This window comes from Chroicocephalus ridibundus, chromosome 2 (genome assembly GCF_963924245.1).
Source record: "Chroicocephalus ridibundus chromosome 2, bChrRid1.1, whole genome shotgun sequence".
NCBI classification, from domain to species: Eukaryota; Metazoa; Chordata; class Aves; order Charadriiformes; family Laridae; genus Chroicocephalus; species Chroicocephalus ridibundus.
Window position 1 is genome coordinate 48952781 of NC_086285.1, and position 22505 is coordinate 48975285.

The 22505-nt window shown below is 39.4% G+C and overlaps 1 protein-coding gene across 1 annotated transcript; it reads right to left on the minus strand.

Moving 5' to 3' along the window:
* Nucleotides 1-226: 226 nt before the first annotated feature.
* On the minus strand, nucleotides 227-21993 carry EXOSC7 (exosome component 7). Its single transcript, XM_063325362.1, has 8 exons — nucleotides 21860-21993; nucleotides 20476-20577; nucleotides 19684-19778; nucleotides 13744-13909; nucleotides 9307-9377; nucleotides 4526-4649; nucleotides 3433-3588; nucleotides 227-362 (listed from the first exon to the last, which is right to left on the minus strand). The coding sequence occupies exons 1-8, from the start codon at nucleotides 21914-21916 to the stop codon at nucleotides 258-260; spliced, it is 876 nt and encodes a 291-aa protein (XP_063181432.1). The 5' UTR covers nucleotides 21917-21993; the 3' UTR covers nucleotides 227-257.
* Between the last annotated feature and the right edge of the window lie 512 nt (nucleotides 21994-22505).

Genomic DNA, 22505 nt, shown 5'->3' on the forward strand with positions numbered 1-22505 from the left:
AGACTCAAGCACTTCCCAGGCAACAGCATCAATTGTTGCTGGTGCGCTTCCTAGATGCGGACGGTTACCCATATGGAAAGCATCTCAAATTTGCTTACTTGCATTTAACCGTAGCTTTCTTTATGCTTGGTAACATTTTAAAGAGTCTCTTAGCCAGAAGGATAAAGGTACTGGAACAAAAAAATAACCTCTTTCTATATACAAAATGACAAGATTGCACAATCAATTAAAAACAGTTTTGAACATTTAATATAAACTCATCCTAAAAATCCAACTTTCTGCCGTGAGGTCCCCAAACTCTCTTCTTCATCCAAAATCTTCTGAAGGGCTATATGCAATGACTTGCCCACTCTTTTTCCCGTCTGCAATGCAAAGAAAGCAAAACAAACCTGAGACATATGCTTATTACCAGAAAGACAACTCTCATGAGACACTTCCTTTTGACAAATGTTTTCCCTTTAATGATTAACATATACCATCTGGTACAATAAAAACATGCTTTAAATTAAGAAAAACGGTGGTGTAAGTTTCATTTTAATTTGATTAAGTTTTGGAAAAACGTACACGTAAAGGCAGTGCTCCCGTTCATCAGAGAAGCATTCCATGACCGTTAACACCAGATCTGCGCACCACTGGATCACCCAGTAACACAAATTAAATTCACATCAGGTACAATCACACATTCAAATTAGCCAGCACACACAACACGAAGCAATCTGCTAGCTGCCAGAGGAAAACAGGTATCTGACCAGCAAAGCAGCCTACTAATACAAAGTTCAGTAAACTCTTCTGAACGTGCTCAGAATCAGCAGACTGAATTTAGACCCTGTCATGTAGCCAGAGAAGCCCAAAATGCGCACTGGCTGCATAACCAAATCAGTTTGGGGGCAGATTCTTCATTATGATGTTCAGTTCCTATCTGAAGGGACTATCCAAGGACCTTAAAGGAGTTAAAAGAAGGTTTTCTTTACAGAAATAAACTCCAGAAGTGGAAAACCACCAAGATTAGCTCCAATACCAGCTTCTGCCCTTCCCGAATGCACAATTGTACTGTGGAAGCTGCAGGACAGGGAAACATTGGGCAATGCTGAAATAAAGATCTTTAGGCAGTGGTGACTATTAGAGCTTTCCCAGGGTTTCTCTAAATGACCTAAAATACTGACTCCACACAGTGATGAAGAGAGCCCACCTGCCCCTAAAGAGCCAAAGACAGATTATATTAAACTCACTTTATTAGCTCCCAATCTATGCAACGAAGACTACGCCTGCCACAGACCTGACCACAAAGCTCTCAATTGCCAACACCGTGGGCGCACAAACCTTAAAATAAGGTACACTTCTAACTGAAGAACCAGGTGACAGAATGTGGCCAGACAGAAGAGCTTTGATGCAGCAGCGTAGTTGGCAATCCTAGACAGTCGGAGCTAAATGCTAAATAAAGGGGGGCACACACAAAAATTGTTACAGCTCTGCACTGGGACAAAGATCACAGCAGCAGTCCGGAGTCCTGAGGAGTGATATACTTTGCGCATTCTTCTCCTCAAATATAGGACAACATCACTCACACCAGGTCAAAGTGAATGGGAACTGTGCAGAGCTTTGGTAGTGACACAACACACAACACTGCTGCCATCTTATTCCTGCCTGCCTCTCTTATGGATCATATCATAAACTCAGTAAAAAAAAGCCTAACGTTGGAAGCTTCCCAAAACTTTCCCATGAAGCTGCCTTCCTAAGAGATATGTCCTACGAACATCTGTTCTCTACTAGGCAGGGAAAGCTGAACACTCTCTGATCTGCAGCCAAATCATAAGGGTACGGAGGTGTCAATCAAGGGTTATGCAGCTCCTCCACTGGACATTCCCAGGCCTTTTTGTTTTTCTTGGTATCCTCATCAGGCTGCTGAGTTTGAGGCAGGTCCAAACAGATAATCTCTGACCTCCCAGAAAACATCATGGTTTCTTCTCATCAGCTTTATCCCTCACTCCTTCAAACTGCTCACCACCCAGGAGGGAAGACTTCTTCCAAAGCAAGTGAAAGATGGTACAACTCACTGGGTGATCAGCTTAAGCTCTTAACTCCTTGCACGAACAAGTAGGGACAAGTTCACTAAAGCTCTTAAGCAGAGTAGGACAGTTTGAAGATTTTCCATGGTAACGTTCCATATGCATCTCTGATTAGTGTTAAGATGAGCATGACATAACCCCAAGCACAGCCTTTTGGGGCAGGCTATAAAATGGAACTACAGAAGTTCATTTCCTACTTAGGACTCAATGTAGAGCAAAATCTGTCAATAAAATAGAGACTCTGATCAAAGCTTTCTGCAAATAATTTGCACGTGGGCCAGCTTCTACCATGAACCTGTATCTAACTTAAGCATCCATCTCTTTGTAGCAGACCTAGACCCAAAACCTCAAGCCTTCCATAACAGTTAGAATTGGACTCAAAATCCATCAAGGAAGACACATCAGATGTCCATAGGAAGTTGTTTCTTTAGCATGCCAAGTTAGAGATAATGCCCCTCTGCACATCTACGTGGATGATAAGGGGGATAGGTGACCTCTGTGCATGCAAATAAAAAGCCCACAGGTACCACCAAGATTAGCACTCTGGAGCGACATCATGAACCAGGGAAGTGCCACATATACTCAGCATGTCATTTCCACTTGAGACCACGCATTTTCAAACTTGGCTCCAAGTTCTGCATTCCTCACTACAGCCAAGATGAAATTAGTTCTGGATCTCTAGGAAACAGAGCCAGTTTAAAGTATTTTTCATTCTGACTCCGAGTTCAAAACCCAGTTCTGTCTCATGCTCAACGCCAAACCCAGGCATGAGAATTTATACTAGAAGGCAGTTTTTTAAGAAGAGACTGAAGAAAGGTTTAAAATGGAATTCTTATGTGGATGTGAACAACATCCAGACACTACTATTTTCAAGGAGTAGGGCCAGATCAGAAATCCAGTAAAGGAGTAAAGAAAAACAACAGTAGAATGAGAACAGTAAGCTTATCACAAAACAAATGAGTTGTGCTAGAACACTATGCACTAGCAATTCAAAGTACCACCACTATAGGGACTTTACCATGTTAGAAGATTTGTTCTTTCAGTCTTCAAGAGAAACAACGAGAGAGGGAACATAGTTCTCAAAGTTTATCAACTTAAGCTTTACAGTCTTACATCTGTGAGGCACTTGACTGAAATGACTCTGAGTAGCATACATTTCAGGCACCTTAAAGTTTTAGGTAACTTCCATTCATATTAAGATTCTGTTCCAAAGGAACTGTCTGTGACCTTCAGCAAATCCCTTGTGCACCTAATAAAAGCATCAGGATCTCTGCTCTTAAAGTTCTTACTGCAGCTTTTCATATACTCAAGTTCCAGTTCATCCAGTATCATTCAGTATCATCAGTAACTGCTTCAAAGTCCTTACCTCCATCATTTCAAAAATACTCTCAGGATCAAGGCTACCTTTCCCCACTTTCTTCATAGAAGTGAGGGCACCTTTACTGGTCACAGAAATAAGCAGACTGGCCAAAGAACAGGCTTCTTCCTGAAGGGTAGCATCCACCACATGCCTATATCCAATCTGTAGGTTAGTGACAAAACGACATATTAGTTTACAGCTCTTTATTAAGACGTTAAACTGTGAGTAGTAGTTCTGTTGGCTATCTACAGCCTCCCATCCTAATATCATGTGACTGACTTGAGAGCACAGTACTTAAACAGCCTCTGACCCTAAATTATGTGTACATACATAACAGGTGAGATAAGCACGTCACTATTTCACACTGTTTTCCTCTCTGACCATCCTTTTAACTACATGAAACTCCAGATTCCCCTTTCCCTCCAAATCCAAGCATGGACTGTCTGCCCCACTCGGTGAAAATTGCACATCCCAACACTCAGGTGAGCCCCCACTTCAGTGGTGACGTTTCTACTATTTATGAAACTTGCTTAAAAGACATGTCAGACAAAATTCCAGGAAACTCAGCAAATTGCTAACTCTTGCATTGGAAAATGCAGCATCCAGCAAATCAGCTCCTCTAGTTGTGGGCTATATATGGAAAAGGAAAACAAAAACCTGTTTGAAAGGAAAGGACAGTATTGCACCCAGGAAAACAGAGTTCTGTCCCCAGCAACAAATACCCATTGTGTAACTCTATGCAGACCACACGACCTCTGTGCCTCACAACAATACCCATTTATTTTAACATGGTGAAGTATCTGCTGCTCTGGATGTTGAGCGAGGAGTAGATGAAAAAATAACAAACACCTCTTCTGTATGCAAGAAGATGCATTTTAAGAATGCACCAAGTGGAAATCCACAAGTCAGAGGTGGAAAAAACCCCTTATTCGATAAAAGTTCTTCTTAATTAGGAGGCCAAGCATAAACAAATATATACACAGTGGACTCTGACTGTTTCGGTAACACAAGTTTTATCTCTAGGGAAAAAATAAACAGCAGGTGAATTTAATAGAAACTGAAGTGTCTAGGTAGAAGGCCAGAAATTTGTCAGGCTTACTTTGCTTAGTGTGACGATGCAGGGCACATCATCCACATTAAGTCGAATACAATCATAAGGGTCATCAGACAGCTCAATCTCTTTAGAGCCTTCTTCGTCCTCCAGAACACGCACTTTGGGTATTCTGTGGAAAGAAAGTATGCAAAATCATTGCCAGAACAGATTAAAAATACAGGTGTCATACAGTCTCAGCTCCATGAAGTGCCCATTCCTCTAAATGAGCCTAAATGTTTAGGAAAAAATCCAGAAAGATATCAAACATTAACAACTCGCTCACTGATCCTAGGAAGAAAATATCGTAAGTGGGAAGATATTTAGGATAAGACCATCATATTTACATCATTCAAACTGTTAGATTCTGAACTGGTTTTTACACTAATATATGAGGAGAGAATCTTTTGGAACTTGCACAATGCAATTCTGAGCAATTCTTTGTACACCTGCCTGGATGTACAGGAGAGGAATTACCAAGACTGAATCTTTTTGCACTGTGGTTCCCAATCTTGCTGACAACAGTGAAGTTGTCAGAATTATGGCAATTGCATCGCTTGGCAAAGCTGTAACATCAGTAGCAAATACAAGTAGTAAAGCTGTTTGGGAAAGAGTGACACTAAGGAGATTTGGGGTAAAGGAAGATGATGACATTAGTAAAATCCTTTCTCTTTAGCGAAATGGGAAGATTGGGAAGATATTCCCATCCTTTAGGAAGCCAGAAGACTCTACTGTTCTAACGACAGACACCCAAAAGGGAGAAAAACTCAAGCAGAAACCCAGGAAATGCTTTCTTCTCAATTGTGAGTGACAAGCGCTCTCACAAATGAGCTAGACAAGGTCCTTATCAGTGATACATATATTGTATTTGTTATAGACACCTAATGGGAGTTTTACAGGACAATTTAATGCAGCTTTCTTAGTACAATTAATAAAGTAATTTAAAACAATTTATTAGAAGATAGTATCTCAAGAAGCCAAGAATCTGTGTTCTTATATACCCTCATTTACCCAGGTACCCAGTAGGATGGAGTGCTCACTGAGTTCTTCGCTTTACTAGCCAGTAAAACCCACACACAGAGCAACCATACTGCTCTCACTTCTACACATTTGCACTTGAAAACATATAATATTCCAAGACCTCCCTAGAAAGCTAACTTCAGTAACTATGTGGAATGTAACCACAATCTGTTTTTATATTAGTACTTTTACAGTAGCGTTGTGTTTTATAACTAGCCTCTGGAGGTTACATTCTTTTATGCGTTCTGTACCAAATCTCCTTTTAAAAGAGGAGGAGATCGGGACTGATTTATTGAAGTTTTCCCCCACCAACGCAAAGCGATTTTTATCGTTCCCTGGAAGAGTATTTTAGTTATTTGTGGCTAAGAGTCCTAGAGGCAAGTACTTCACAACAGCTAACTCTGCTTCAGTGAGAACAAATTCCCTACAACAACACTGGCCCGAGCCAAGCTAAAACTTAGAACTTTCAGTAACAACTATGATCTGTACTTTTTCCTGAAATGAAACTCAAAATGCTTTGCAGTGTTACACAACAAATCATTGGAAATGCATCAAAGCCTGTTTTCGAGTTAAAAATATTCCATTAAAAATCGATGGAATAAAGTCACAAGGTGACTAAGCCTCTACTACACGGGACAATGGAGAACATTGGACAACAGCCTAGACAAAAAGTGTATGTGCCAGAGCAGTGCGTAAAAAAGAATGAAGGTTTCAAGAAAATCCGTGAGATTAAGCTATTTGTAACTCCATCCTAAAATAGCTATGAAACCAGTGCAATGTTTAGTCTGCAAGAAAAAGGTGCCAGAATTAATACCTGAAAAACCCCTGCAAAGAGCTGTTTTGGCCAAGAAAAGATGAGTGGGGTACATATTAGAACTACTGCAGAGGCAAAAAGAGAGTTAATCAGACACAAGCATCATAGTTGCATAAAAAGGGGGTATATACACAGAAAAAACAGGCAAAGAGAGCGTTACACAAAAAGCATTTCCAGAAAACTGGAGATTTCCTCTCCCAGCTTATGAAGATTTATCTTAAGAACTAGCTGTACATGTTTACTTTGCAACTTTTATTTTTCTGCTTTGATTCCTGCAACTAATCAGGGCAGAAATCTGTACAGCAGGACTTAGTCACATAACGAACAATGCTCTTTTCTGCATGCTGCCGACCCAGACTTCCCAACGGCAAAGCCAGTTCTACCCTTGCAAGCAGGCATCAGTTCTGTCTCTACCGTGCTGCCCAGCAAAAAAGCATGACATCTGCAAAGCTATTGTGTTATAAACTGCGTAGCTTTTGTAATTTGCCTAGTTTCTGTTGTCTCGGTTGCAAGTAGGCCCATCCCACAGGATCAAGTTTAATGCTAAGTCCTGACACAGTAGCTACTTGCACATTTTGCCGTATGTACTCCAATCATGGAGCGATCCAGCCTTAAGCACCTTGGAAACACAGTTAAGAAGAAAGTTTGGTAACTGCAATCTTTTGCACATGATCTTGACGTAGTTTTTAGAATATAACGAACCATACAAAACTCCAAGGAGTAAATGTTCCCCCTAAAACAGTTATATTGTCATTGCTCCATGCCTGAAGGGGACACGATGAGCCAGGTCAAACACACAAAGGATTTAAATCCCGTAATTCTTGTGAAAATTCCTTAAGTTACGGTTTTGCATTTACTTAGCCCTAAAGAAAAACGTGCCTATAGCTATTACAAAAATGGTTACAGCAAGATTTTAAGGATGAAGCTCAAATGCCTATTTGAACATCTGAGAATTTGTAGCTTCAAAGGAAAAACAGCAGCTGCAGCTCCCTGTTCTTGGTTCCAAGGCTGCAGTCAAGCCTGACGAAGATCTGAAAAGACTTATAACAAAAACCTGGTTGTAAACAGATTATGAAAGGAAAGTAAGACTCAAAGAGGGACACACATGTCAAGCAAAGTTCAGAACACTTAATCTGAAATGACCTTCAAACTGACATCTTGTCTTGCTGGGACAATAATATTTCATGAAGAGCAGGTAGCTATTCTAAACAACCTTGTGTCAATCCAAAGAAAACTTAGTAGGTACCAAAGGAAAGGGAGAGGAATAGTGAATGAGGACAATAGGTTTTCACTTTGAATTTCACCTCCTGACTTTCTGAGCTCATACGAGCTTAGAGGTACTAGCATTCCCTGCTCAAATCAATAGACGGGGTTCTCACAGGTCAAAAATCAACAGGCTCTGCATTATGTCACACTGGACCGCATTTTGATTTGATATCCAACTTCCACAAGACTGTGGCTGCTTGCCCATAGATTAAAGATTATATAAAAGATACAGTTTTTCAGAAGAATAAAAATAAAGCATGATCATTAAAACAATTATACTCTCCATGTTGCCCACGTTCCCAAAGCAACAGATTTTCTTCTATTTATTTATTTATTTTAATCAATTTGTATATGATCTTCTCTCTTTATTCAGAACTAGGATTCTGGATGAAATAAGAAAAAAGGCCTAGTTATCTCGTAAATGAAGTACATGCCTTAGATCTGCAAAACAACACACAGGGGAGCAACTTTTTTAACTATAGGATTTTTGTATCCTGGCATCTCACACACAGAGACAAAGGCATTTCTTCCCTTTAGTGTACTGTCAACTCTTTTGTGAGCCATTCCATTTGTGACAGTATTTCTTAATGCTACAAAAACAAGCTACTGTTAAAAATGACTGCTGAGAACTTGATTAGCATGGGAAGTTTCTCAGCAATATATACAAGCAATATATACAAGTTGTAGTCTTAGATGGATTCTCCCCTTACCCCCTTTTAAAGTGTTTATATCCTGATATACTGCCTGTCTTCAAAAGTCTATTTTCCTCTTCCTCTTGCAAGTACTTTTCCAGCTCTAGTACTGTGTGCTGATTCCCTGATGAATACGCCAGAACTATGCCATTGACTTTAGCATCTCTAATTTACAGCTGAAAAACAATTTGAAATCCACTTTCAAAACATTTATGCTTGTAAGAGTCTAACTTTTGCACCTCTTCCAGCTACTTTTACTACAGAATTTTTTTTGCCAAACCATTCACTAGTTTCTTTCTCAAGGGTGCTACAAAACTCTGTATTCCCTTTCATCTGTAGATAAAGAAGATAAAAACATTGGAAAAAATATTATTGAATGTTATCATTAAAACACACACAGAGCACTTGCATCATTCATTCTACTAGATTTTGTTCTTCCATTCTTTGAATTAAAATGCACGAGGCAAAGTTCTTTTAAAGACACATTATCTCCCCCTCTCCACAATCTCTCACCACCAGTTTTTCCTCTTAGTTTTAGAAAGAACTCTAGACTAATAGTTAATGAGAAAGAACACCAGAAGTGGGAAAACAAGGCTAGTTACAAGTCTGTGATCACACTGACAGAGGGCTTCTTATTCAGGAGCATCACATACCAGTAAATACTTCTTATTTTAAATGCACAAGGCATCAACACAAAGGCCTCCAAGTACTTGCAACAAAACCATACGGTCAAGACAATTTTTTCTGGATCTGGCTACAGAACAAAAGTTATATTGTGAGCCTGATTGTGCATATAATACAATATGACACTTGATTATTAGAAACTGAACTAAAGTCATTAGTTCATGTTACTTGCATGCAAATGTATCTCAGTGCAAGTTGCCTTGGATATTTCTTATTTAAATAATTAAGCATTAAAAATGCTTAGTTCACAAAGAGTACTCCTCTTTCACTTCCCATGCCACTTCCACTCACATGAAATGAGATCTGTGCTTTACCTTGTGTTAAACAGAGCCGCCTTCACTGCGATAGAGATTGCATCAAGGAGGTTCCCACCACATTCCAGTAACTGGGGAGGATAAAAAGAATCTCTTTAAAAGAATATCAGGCTAGTAACTTTAAACCAAGTCTTTATTTTACTTAAGCCTACTTGAAACAGCAGAAAAATAAGAACCAGAACGGCTTTTTAAAAAACGAAGTTGTCTTTAAAGCCTATCTATGAAAATAAAAAACAGATAGGAAATTAAGATTTCAGCTAACTGTATTATACATGCAAAACAGAAGAGTTAATGCACTTCATATTAAAATTAATGATAAAATTTAATAACAGCTCAAATGAAACCACCGCTGTTCTTACTCTCCTCCTGTTAATGCTCTGAACTAGACTATGACCAGACTTCTTTCTATAAACTCACCACATTAATCCTTTAATGTTAAATCAAGCCAATCCATTTGCTATACTTTATTTCAAAAAGAAGTCTTTCTTAAATATCATCTGGACAAATGTAAGTAGTAGAATTGTTTTCAAAGAAGCAACGCAAACTGTCACCCAGAATGAAAAGGTATAGTTACAAAGGCACATCATGACTTATTCTCTATTCTTTATGGAAAAGGAGTCATCAGCGGGTTTGTCTAAGGAAATCCTGATGTCAAAGTCTACTTGTTGATAACACTGTCATTTGAATTAAAATGTGTGGAGGGAGCCTAGCTTAGTTTCTTCCCATGAAGATCAGGAGAACAGCACTGCATACTATATAAAAAGGCAGGGCTCCCATAACCACTAATACTTTCTACAGCCTGAGGGACAACTCAAAGATGTATTTGGTCATAGCCTTGCGTTAGCTCTTGAGAAGTTCCACTCGAGCTGCCAGTACTATTCTATGAACACACACATCCCCAGCAAGCATCTGAAACTACTTCAGCAAGAACATATGGATGCTTCTCCATTACATCAATCTGTGCTGCATGATGAGAGAAAAACAAGTTTTGCAACACTGATTGCATTGATTGTTCTTCAGAATCTATTTACGAATGAGATAAACTCCCGCACTGGGTGCAAATCATAAATCAGATCTTCTGGAAAGACAGTTTATTTTTATGAAGACAGACCTAACTGTGTAAAAAGAATGACAAAAAGTTGGGGTAGAAGGCTAAATACAAAGGCGATCAAATTATTTCTTTGCAAACAGCTGCTGGATACAGAGAGGTTAACTTGCCACATTCAGTCGTTATTGGATTTTACTGGATAACTCAATAAGCCCCACAATATCTTTGTTATTAAAACACAATAATGGGATGTGCCTGTACTGTTGCTAAGCTTATGTTCAGGCTGCTGCTTTAGAGCCTTATCTGTATTACAGTGGCACCTACAGGAACAAAGGCTGTAACAAGCATGGTACAACAGTTCCTGCAAGAAGAAATGAACGCTCTTCTCAGCTGAAGCCCCTTGTACTGAGATCCCCCCCGTTTATTTATTTATTAAGGACTTCAAAACTCTGCACAACTGTGCATCATGGGAAGCAAAGGAGTCTTTAGAAAGGACTGCTTTTAATTTACTGATGTACAAATGAAAAAGTTATTGAGGGTGGAAAAAAAGAGAAAACATTGTAGATCTTGCCTTATTCAAAGAAGTTTTTTCTCCGAAAGGACAGATTTCTAAGGTGGTTTGTTTTTTTTTTTTTTCCAAACTGGGGGGAAATAGAAAAGGTGAGGAAATCCTCTCAGGAACGCTCAGTAGTGAATTGCTAAAACTTCAACAGAAACTAACGCACCCCCCCAAACACACAATGTACCGTGAATGGGTAGGGAATGAAAAGAGATGGCATGCTTTAATTCTCCTTGCTCAGCACTGCAGGCTGCTGGGGCAAATTATGGGGAGAAGGCTATGCATGTATCAAAAACACCCTCAAAAATGCCTAAAAGCTTATTTCTGACATCAACAACTTAGAAGGGGAAAGAAATTGAGGGAAAGATAGAGAGGGTAAGAACAGGCTTATAGTTTTGCAGTACAGTGTATCTCCACATTCATGAGCTACTCTTTGGAAGCTGAACGCCTTCTATTATTAAGAAAGAATGCATGTATTTTGAAAGGTCAAGTTATATATTCTTGCCTTTAACATATATCTGTACGTGTCCATGTCTGCATCTTTGTAGCCTGTATCGCTGAAGTTATTTTCTTTCTAGTCTGACTGCACACAATTATAACACCTCCCAAGTACACTGACCACAAGAAGGTTTGAGAAGTGTTTTGAAGAGATAAGCTGCATGACTATGCAAAATATACTATTTTCTCTTTTGAGGTTACATATCTCAAATTTTGTTTACGCACAGAAGCTGAATATAGATGCTTCAATCAAAGTGCACATGGCTAAATTACATAGCAATGGAGTATCTCCAGGTTCATAACAATCTTTCTGGGTTTTTGTCTTTTGGAATGAGAGACTTGAAGACAAGTACCTTCCCACCTGACCACAAGGTACCAGTAGTTTCAGGCTCATGACAGATTTAAGACTTATTTTCCGTCCACCACAAACACTAATGTGAATAATTTCCAGGAATTCTGAAGAAAAACATCATACAAACGACTCTCAATAAGCATTGTAATTATATTTAGAATCTGCTTCCTTCAAGTGATGAATAATACGACTCGTAGTGCCTTGTACTAGCACAAGTGTCATACTTTCACCATGTGCTATTAAAATACAGCTTTATAGGAATGATTCATCAAGAACAACTTCAGGAAAAACCTGTAAGTATCAAGTATAAACTCTCACATGTGATACGCAGGTCTTCTATTTAGAAGAGGATATAGTACAGATACCTCAAAAATGTGAAAATACAGAGGCCTGGGGTAGGAAAAAAAGAAGCGCAAGTAACAGAATAAGAGACAAAAGTACGTTGTTCTAACTATACCAGCAGCTCTTCAATGGCTCACACACAAAATTCCTGCAGAATATGACATTAAAAACACTCATCAAGATTAGAATCCTAATTATGAACCTACAACAGATTCTTTCTTGGCACTGTAAACAAACCTAAATGCAAAATTCATCACAAAACATAGGTCTTGACATTGATAATTCTGACACAACCTCGTAGCATAAAAAACCCGAGACTGTTTTTCTCTGTAGCTGTGGACAATCAACAAATTTGTCCAGGAAGCATCAAATAATGACCAGTTACACCTCATATAAAAGCTATTCAGAACTACTTCTGCAGCAGTTAGCTTTATGAAAGCCTTTGTTTATGCAGTGTTTATGTAATGCTAAGCAGTACATTGCTTAAATACGCACAACATTTAATATTCTGTACCTCTGCTTGTAATTACCTAGTAACTAAAGGCCCCAGTGTGATTTCTCAGAACTAACACTTCATTCTTTATTAAACTATGCCAAGTTCCAATAAGCTGGTGACTAGGACTGTTAAAGCACTCAGCAGTGGTACATATTTGATCATTCTGTATGTGGAGTAAGTCACGGTATGTACCATATCTATTATAATTAGGCTAATGCTACTGCTTTTTAAAAACCTAATGGACTAATTTTCACATTTACTTAGGTCTTAGTCTGAAGGTTCCTGTTTTGTTTAACAAAACCCTGTATTTTTTTTTTTTTGTGAGACAGCTTAACATTTTGCAAATCACTTCATAGTCATTAATGGATTCCTGTGAGTAAGATCTCTCAACATATTTTCAGTTACAAATCTGACAAATAGAAACTCAACTTTGGGCCAATAAGACTTGGAAATAATGCTCAAGAGAGTCTGACTTGCAGACTTCTATTAAATTCCCATGACAGAGTGCTCTAAATACAGCGTAGTTTGGAAATTGAGCTGTTGCAAGCACAAGATTTATACGCATAAAATTCAGTTTCCATTTTTTAATGGGAACAAATATTCAGTTTGTCTTCTACGTTCAATACACGTATACAATTTTAATCAAAAAGTGCCTATGCAAAATTTAACTTTTGCCAGAAAAGCTTCTATTTTACTTTACTGAACTAGTACTGATAATAGTGCAGAGAGGTAGACAGGATGGACAGTTATGTCAGGGCTAACGTACACCCATGCTAACATACATTCGTTAGAATGATAAAATTGGTGTTATATCTAGCAAGGAAAAAAGTTTAGCCTTCTTTAGTGGCAATTTCCTTGTCAGTATTAAGGTCATTGATTTTTATCTGAGACAGATTCAGAGTACTCAGTGTTTTATTAGCTCTGCAGTGGAGCAGTGGCATCAAGAAGAGTAGAAAAAGAGCAAGCTGGAAGTAGTGATTAACTATTATAGGCAGATTCACAAGAAAATGGCCATCCATGCTGGGAAGCCTTATATCACATTATGAGAAGCTTTTTTAATATGAAAATAGAACATGGTTATGCTAAGTCAGTCAGCGCCTTGAAAAAACTCCTTCAGTCTTGGTTTTCATTTCCTTACTTACCAATACGTCAACATAGAGAACCCAGCAGTGCTCTCTGGGATTAATACAAAGTGATTTCAAGTCTACACTGCTCTCACTGCTAAATACTCTGTAGAGTGTATTTGCTATCTCTGTGCCAAGTTCTTCTCCTCCCCGGCCTTCAAATTCAGGAGTAGCATTTGCAGAACTAGATAAAGAAAGAAAAAATACTTTCACTTCTGAAGCAGCCAATACCCAAAGAACATTTCTTAAATATAAAGCATTAGAAATATCTAAGGATTTATTTGTACAAGAATAAGCATCCTATCTGCAAAGAAATTTTTTCCATTTTGCATAAGAAAATGCCTTGATGCAGATAATATACCTACATTTTGCTACAAACTGATACTAATTAAATTCCACTACTATCTTCAGTTCCCAAGTTACAATATTAAAGTTGATGAATTCTCTCAGGGATTATTTCTTAATCACTCTCATCTTCTGTCATCTCAAACCTTTCAAAAATAAAAAAGTGAGAGAAATCTGTACTAAGTTCAGAACAGCTAAGAAGACAGCCTGTTAGAGCTGAATGTTAAATTAATAAGATAAGAGAGTGGCTAAGAGAAAGATGTGACGATATGACGCACTTTCTTTAAAGTGACATGACTGCCCGACCTTAATTGGTAATTTCTTCACTGAGTGTGCTCTCTGCTATCAAGCCACTTACAGACAGCAGCTCATTATTTTCAGCAACTGCAGCTTATGGAGAGCAGCAACTAAAGAACATTTTTTCCAAAAGGGATCTGACAAAAGTGCGTGGCCTTCACTTCCCCGATTCTAATATAACAAACTTCGTTTATGAGCAGTCATGCAAGAAAGTCCTTGGGTGCCAAGACCTTGTACACAGCTAAGAACAAAATTCTAACAATACAAGAAAACAGGCCTACCAAAAAAAACAAACACAAGCAAACAAACAAAAAAACCCTCACCTCCAAGTCACAAGGAAATAGAGCAGAAATGTCCAGAGATGCATACACAGCAAAACAACAAATATTCTGAACCCAACCTCTGGTTTATAGAGAGGGCAAGAGCATTCTCAAGTAGTGGACCCACACCACATATTGCAGATCTTGTTTTTAAATAAACTAGTCAGACTTCCCCCAATTTAATTTCTCATTACAGAACATAGGAAAGGAGGTGGTTCCACAGAAGTAGTCTGATACGTTCAAAATCTACAAAAGCAAAGCCTTGTATTCTCCTGCCTGGGCACCTCACAGTGCCAATTTCTCATGTATGTTTTGTGTTTATATGACCATACAAACCCTTAGCTCTTCCAAGCAGGACTACCACAGGAACGCAAACATACAGCACAAAACAAAGTCTTGGAATATAATCCCTTCTCCTTTAAAAAAAACCCAACGACTAAAGATCCACATTATCTAGGCATGGCTTAAACCATCAAGTGAGTTGTATCAACAGAACTGCAGCACCTGTAAGGGAAATTCTTACCTCACAGTAATTCTCCCAACTTGTTCTTCTGCAGAACTGACGACAACTCTGAATATCGGGAAGAGCTACTGAATTTTGTAGAAGTTATTTGCTGCTTCTATAACCAGACAGCACTATACATGCTTAAAAAAAATAAATTACTGCCAATCAAGCACTGACCGATGCTTCCAAACTACATCTGCCACATGAATAAGCGCTTCAAGTGTGACATAATATTATTCACAGTTGGGTTAATATTAGACACCAATTTTATAAGATAGGACCATACCTAAGTATAACTTAATTCTGGAAATATGCTGGGTCAGGCCTGTAGGTTGTATTAAACAAGCACTTGCCCCTGGAAGCAGCTTTTGCACAAGTTAACTAGATCCTTCTGTTTAAACCATTCTGTTTAAAGTATGGTTATACGAGTACTATGATTCCTATGATAAATTGAAAAGAAGTATACAAACCTCAGTCTATACCTCATTATTATTTCTAAACACGAAGGTTTATCAAATGTTGTAGTTTTTAATTATAAATGGCCACTTTCTTTAACAGAGTAAGAAGAATGTAAGACTCAACTGGAACATCATCACAAGTTTCACTGCATGTTAATTCCATTATTGTTTTAACACTTCAATTGCTTGCAATCAAAGTGAAATAAAACGGTTAGCAGGGTACTATTGTAACTCTATGGTAAATACTGCCACCCAGTGCCCAGACTATTGCAGTAATTTACACAGTGTAAAATCGAAAAAGGGTTGTCTAGCACACTAATAAAAGAAAATGCCAAAAAACTTGATTTATGTAGCGCAGAAAGAACTTAGCAGTGGCCAAGCGGAGCACAGAATTTCTACTCCTGAAGAGAATGTAATGTTAAAGACTTTCAAAACCACTTCAGTGTCACATTGCATAACAATCAAGACTCCTAAAGCATAATGAGGCTTCTACCACAGATCTCTACTTTCAAAACCCTTGCTGTTACCAGTCAAAACCTTTCTCTCACAGTAGCTAAGTACTTCCCATCCGTTGCTCAGGCCGTTAACATACTACAATCTACAATGTAAGTAATTACAACAGGAGATAAAACAGCTAATTAAAGTTTACAGCTATTTTCCTGGTATACAAAGACTTCATTACACAGAGGATATTCTTCACTTGAAGCTGTATTTACTTCAAGGAACCAATACCAGATTTCTGTTCTTGCATCAAAAGAAACATACAGTCATTTAAAACAAGAGGGCAGATTCACTGTTTTAGAATCAGCAGTAAGTTAACCACCTCACTAATATTCCGCTCTTCCAGAAAGCAGCCAAAAGATGCCACGTTTATGACACAACTGGACTGCCAACGCAGGCCAAGAAACAGATAGACATGAATTCAGTTCCAGATGCTGTCTAACTGTGTCAATGTGATTATGATGATATTCAAGCTCATGATCCTACAGAGAATTGCGCTAACAAGGGTTTGGATTTAGTCTAGTCAAACTGGTAACTCTACCAATATTGATTTACTGATTCAGATCTGCTTATACAGTTTGAAACAGTTTTTACTCAACCATCAGATGGTGCTTCTCTCTGAAAAGCAAGCTAAACCCACTACAGACCATCTTTAATGGACGAAGTACCATAAAAAATTGTAAAGACATTTCACTCTTTTGCAACTCATTAGTTTGCCTCTTGCCTCTGCAAAGAACAGTTGCCATGATAATGAGTTTATGGTAGTAGGGAGGATAGGAGAAGAGGCTCCTTTTCTGCGGCCACCATTCAAGCAATATCTTTAGTGATCACACTGAAATTTGATTTAAATTAACATTTTCCCCAGAAAACCCAACAGAACAGTATCTGAGGATCACCTAAGAGCACGCTGATGTGGCTGTTCTGCAATACTGTCATCTCTTACGATTTGGAGAACCGCGTTCCATCTGTAATAGTTAAGATCGTATCTGATCCAGTGTTCCATACAGGCACCAGTGAAACAGGCCCTCTCTTCCAGCTGGAACAAAAACATGTCTGGACTTCAAAGTGGAGGAACAGATGGCAAGACTTGGACAAATATATTCATTGCTTCCCTAATTCCACAAACACAGTCTAATGCATTCAAGGAATTTAGATTTGTCTGCTTTTTTATTTTTTTATTTCTTCCACTTTGGAAATTATAAATCTCTGCTTCAGTCAAAAAACAAAAACCCAAACCAAAAAAAAACCCCACTAACAAGTTAGTATTAGAACAAGCCCAAAACACGACAAAAGCAGACATATGGCAGTCTTTCAACATCAACGACCAGAACGAGTGCCTTCTCCAGTGCTGATGGGCAGTAAGGACAGCACATAGGATACTGACTTGTTATATGATAATTGATTTCTACTATCACAAATCAATACCCCAAAAATCATCTCTTCCAGCATTAGAGTCTGTTTTAGCATTAAAGTCTGTCTCAAAATGAGACTAAACGTGCTTCTCAGACTCCAGGATAAGGACTCAGCAGAATGAAGAGAAACGGAATTTGGGGGCAGAGAATTATATACATGATCCAGCAACTGATTGTTTCCAGCAATACAAGAAATCATGCAAGTTTCAGGATACAAGCATTTTAAGATAGAAAACACTACAGTCTGAGTATTTATTATTAGCTTCAACAATATAAAAGCCAGGTAGAACACACACGAACTTCACCATGAGACGCAGTGTATCAAACTATGCTCAGTTACTACCACCCAGTGGCAGCCTGGAAAAACGTCAGAGTACTGACAGCATCTCATTTCCCTTTACAGAGAACAAGCTGCTCCCACTTCACATTTTCTCTTTTGGATCTTTCTGGAAGCTAGAGGTCACCTTTCCCTGGTGGCACAGGCATGCAAGAAGTGACTACCCTTCTCTAAAATTCAGTCTTTTGGTCTGTCTTGTCACACAAAGTAAGGATTACCTATTTCTAGAACTGACACAATCCATCTTGCGCAATATTGCTGCACATCTGCCTCCCGTCTTCTTATGAAGCAGAGATTAACGGTTAGAAAACACAAGCTAACATTAATCTCATCAGTTAAAGTTTTTCTAACTTTTATTTGCCTATGAAAGAAGTGTCACAGTATTGCAACATTCCCACAGACCACTTGTTTTAATAAGGAGATGTCCCTGCTGTCATTGGGCTTTCTTCAAATAGAAGCCACCAGAACAAAGCGGGTACTACTTAGGATATTTCATACGCAAGTTTTATAAAGTAGTCAAGCTCAGATACCCTCTAATAGCAGGACCACATTGGAGAAGATCATCTTCCTGCCTCGTATTTTTGAACAGTATGAAATGCTTTAAAAGTATTCAAATTAATGATCATTAATTCATCGGTGAGTCCTTCCCTCTACAAACCGTAAGTTTCCACAGTTAACTAGTACTTTATGATGTACAGAGGCAGTTTTAGAAAAGGCTGCATAATGTGAGAGAGATACAAACATTAAGGCAGATGCAGCCAGTTAGGTCAGAAAGATTACCAGATATACACTTAGTAGCTCTCATACCTTAGCTTTACTAACAGTATATTGGTTTAATGTCAGAGTAGCCACATTTTTTGTTTTCTAATAAAAATTAAAAAAAGGTCACAGGCAAAACAGCTAACTTGACAGTGCCAAGGCTTTTAGGAGACGCTCCCAAAGCACATTATTTCATAAAGAACAGTTTTAGGAAGTCTACAAGATATGGGTATGGTAGTTTCAGACAGCAGAGGGTCTGGAATAACATTGAGATGCCACTATGCTACCTCAGAGCAACCTGAAAACAAAAGCTCTCAGTTTTCTTCTAGATTCCTTGATAATTCAAGCACTATGAAGACTGTAAGGATAAACAATAGTCCATTTGTAGCACAAAGCCAGGAATAAAAACAAATACCATTTTAGTTAATTATATACTTATTCACCAATAAACATGACAAAATTTTCTAATTAACTTATACATCTAAAGTTTACAGTGAGGATTTATGTTTTTTTTAAACAAACGTTTTTGTACAAAACACACTTCAAACTTTTTCCACTGCTTTCAAAGGCAAAGTAAGCAAAACCCTTTAGGTACAGTTAAAGTACAATCTGTATCAGTCAATTCTTTTCTTCTGGATACTACGTTTTTGAAAGAGATTTTTTTCTGTTCTATCACTGTCAAAAAGACAACTGACATTGTAGTCACAAAGTCATGTTAAACACACGTGCAACTGAACCATTACTCTTTTCCAGCTGCAGTGATGCTATGCAATTTGGCATTTTTGTTTTCAAACCCAACTTCATTCTTTAATTCCTATTGTTTTGCTTATTTTGGCTCTGCAGAACCAGCAGAAAGTTTCTGAACATTCAACGCTATTGAAACAGTAGAATAACTTGTTTCTATCACCCAGACCCTTATGGGAGGTTAGTGGAATGAAGGTATAAACTTCAGAAGAAGGGTAAGATCTGATTAGTCATTTATTCCACGTATTAGATCTATTTCCTTCTCTTCTAGCATACTAACCAGTCAACAAAGAATTCCAGGTAACCTTCGTCTGGTTTCTCCAACTTCGGTGTCCCCATTTCAGCTTTTACACCTACCAAGATATCCGTGTGTCCCTGTTAAAACAAAAACACATCGTACAACTGGAATTATATTCACAAAACTACTCATTTAATTTAAATGTCTATGGTAAACTGATATTTCTGCCTTTCAGTTATCTGCACCCATAACTCTATCATAGTGAACTTAAAATCACATTCGTTTTGTTTTTGTTTTTTTTTTTTTAAAAAAAAGAAGAGGCTTTAGAAGCCTTTCCTTTGTTAAACCTAGAAGTTTCTTCAAATAATTGCCACACATATTAGCTTTCTCTAGGTTAAAAAGACATTCTTCATATCGACGACTTTTTCTAGGATTTTGGTTTGGAAACAGCTGTATCTGCAGAACCTTTATAATATTGTACAGTATATTTATCTTTTTCACACTCAATACATGCCAGAAATAGTTCTGCTTCACTCTAAAGGAACAGAACTATTTTTTCCAGTGATTAGGCACAGCAGCAATTTCATTTTTTTTCAGAATTCAGATTGAAGGCTTTTCAGGTACTTCACAGTAAATCTAGCTCAAGTAGCTTAGGCCAGCCTGAATGAATTATATATCCTGTCATCATTTCCTTAACCCATACTTTCAATTAGTGCTATATATACACACATTTTATTATACCCATCTACACAGAGCCTCAGCTTATCTTAAAACTAGTCACATGATGCAGAAGTTTCATCAGCAAGGTACACGACCCCTAAGAAATTTACCTACCAGCTTAACTCTTGCAGATCCACTTGTGTTTGATACAACATCTGTTTCTACTTCTGCACATCTGTAGTCTTCACAGCCACGACCATCCACACGAAGGTCCTCCTAAGAACAACAATCAATATATTGTGCTTAGGGGAATCAGTAATGAAAACTAGAAAAAGAATCTGTGATTTTAAAGTTTCCTTTTCCTATGCCAAACACAAGTAAAAGTAATATAAAAGCACCAGCTCCCAGTTTCATCACTAACTTTCACTTAAGAGTACAACACAACCAACTGTACTTCTCCATTCACCTCTCCTTTATCTAGAGCTTGCAACAAGCTCCCTGCAGGCGGACCCGAACCCCTGCACTACTTCCATCCTGTTTCAATAGAAAGCTTCAGACTACAAAAGTGTAAAGATCTTGGCTTTAAAAGGTACTTTAACTAACACAACATGGGTCTTTCTTGCGATACTCAAGTTCTGTACTTTTATATACGTAATTAGGATCCGGCAGACAAAAATAACCCACCAGCCTTCCAAATGTTTGTATTTCAAAAACAGATATTATGCATCACCAGATACTATACAGGTCATCCCCATAAAAGTAGTTTTCTTTGCACTGAAATACAGTTTCCATACTTTGCAGAAAACAGTCCTTTTATCTTTGGCATTTCTCCCCACACATCCTTCACTCTTCCTCCTTGGTCCACTCACTGTTCCTCAGCTTAGTGACAGGCCAAAACTATGGAACAGCAAAAACTTGAGAAAGAGCGAGGGAAGAGGGGAAAGAGAAGGACAAGAAATGAAAAAAAAAAAACAAATCCACGTCCTGTTCTCAGTCTGCTTTCTGTTCTGATGCTCCATTCTCAGTGGGCTTGGATGATTTAGAGGGCATATTTAGATTAGATACTAGGACGAAATTTTTCACAATGAGGGCAGTGAGACACTGGAACAGGCTGCCCAGAGAAGCTGTGGATGCCCCAATCCCTGGAAGTGTTCAAGGCCAGGCGGGATGGGGCTTTGAGCAGCCTGGTCTAGTGGGAGGTGTCCCTGCCCACGGCAGAGGGGTTGGAACTAGATGATCTTTAAGGTCCCTTCCAACCCCAACCATTCTGTGATTGTATGATTACCACCGCAGAGACACCAGGCCACGGAAAGCTCCCTCCCCCTCTTCCCCGCCCTACAGCGTAACTCATTACCGCCCCGCACCTGCCCACAGGGAAAAAGCCCGCAGAGACGGGAAAAGGCCCTGCCTTACGCCTCACAGGGCAACGCCGCTATAGGCAGGGCCAGGCCACGCCGAGCAAGCCCCGACGACTTCCCGCTCCCCAGGGCGGAGACTGCCGCCCCACGCCACCCCGGCCTAGCGGAGCCTCCTGCAAGGCAGCCGACACCGCCGCTACCTGGACACCATGGACGATGTAGAACTTCTCCGCCTCGCTCAGCACCACGGACGCCATACTTCCCACCGCCGCACACCACTGCTCTTCCGCTTCCGGCGTCCGCGCGCCGCTGCCGCCGCTGCCATTGGCAACGGCCGCGCGTGACGCCCGGCAGTGGGTGGGGCGGGCTCTGCGCCTGCGCACTGCTCGCCCCCGCGCACGCGCCTGGAGGCGGGAAAGTGGCCGGGGTCGGTCTAACGGCCGTTGCGGTCGCCTGGAACCCTCACAGGAAGGACGTGGACCTGTTGGAGCGGGTCCAGAGGAGGGCACAAAGATGATCAAAGGGCTGGAGCACCTCTGCTGTGAGGACAGGCTGAGAGAGCTGGGGTTGTTCAGCCTGGAGAAGAGAAGGCTCCGGGGAGACCTTATAGCAGCCTTCCAGTACCTGAAGGGGACCTACAGGAAAGCTGGGGAGGGGCTGTTTGCAAGGGCATGTAGCGATAGGACGAGGGGCAATGGCTTTAAACGAGAGCAGGGTAAGGTTAGATTAGACATTAGGAAGAAGTTCTTTACAATGAGGGTGATGAGACACTGGAACAGGTCGCCCAGAGAGGTGGTGGAGGCCCCATCCCTGGAGACGTTCAAGGCCAGGCTCGATGAGGCTCTG

Coding starts and splice junctions, on each gene's coding strand:
- EXOSC7 (XM_063325362.1), bottom strand. CDS start 21,916: ATGGCGTCCGTGGTGCTGAGCGAGGCGGAGAAGTTCTACATCGTCCAT. Junction 9,378..13,743: donor TTCTCTATGTTGACGTATTG/GTAAGTAAGGAA, acceptor TATCCTCCCCAG/TTACTGGAATGTGGTGGGAA. Junction 363..3,432: donor GTATTTTTGAAATGATGGAG/GTAAGGACTTTG, acceptor TTTGCATTGCAG/ACGGGAAAAAGAGTGGGCAA.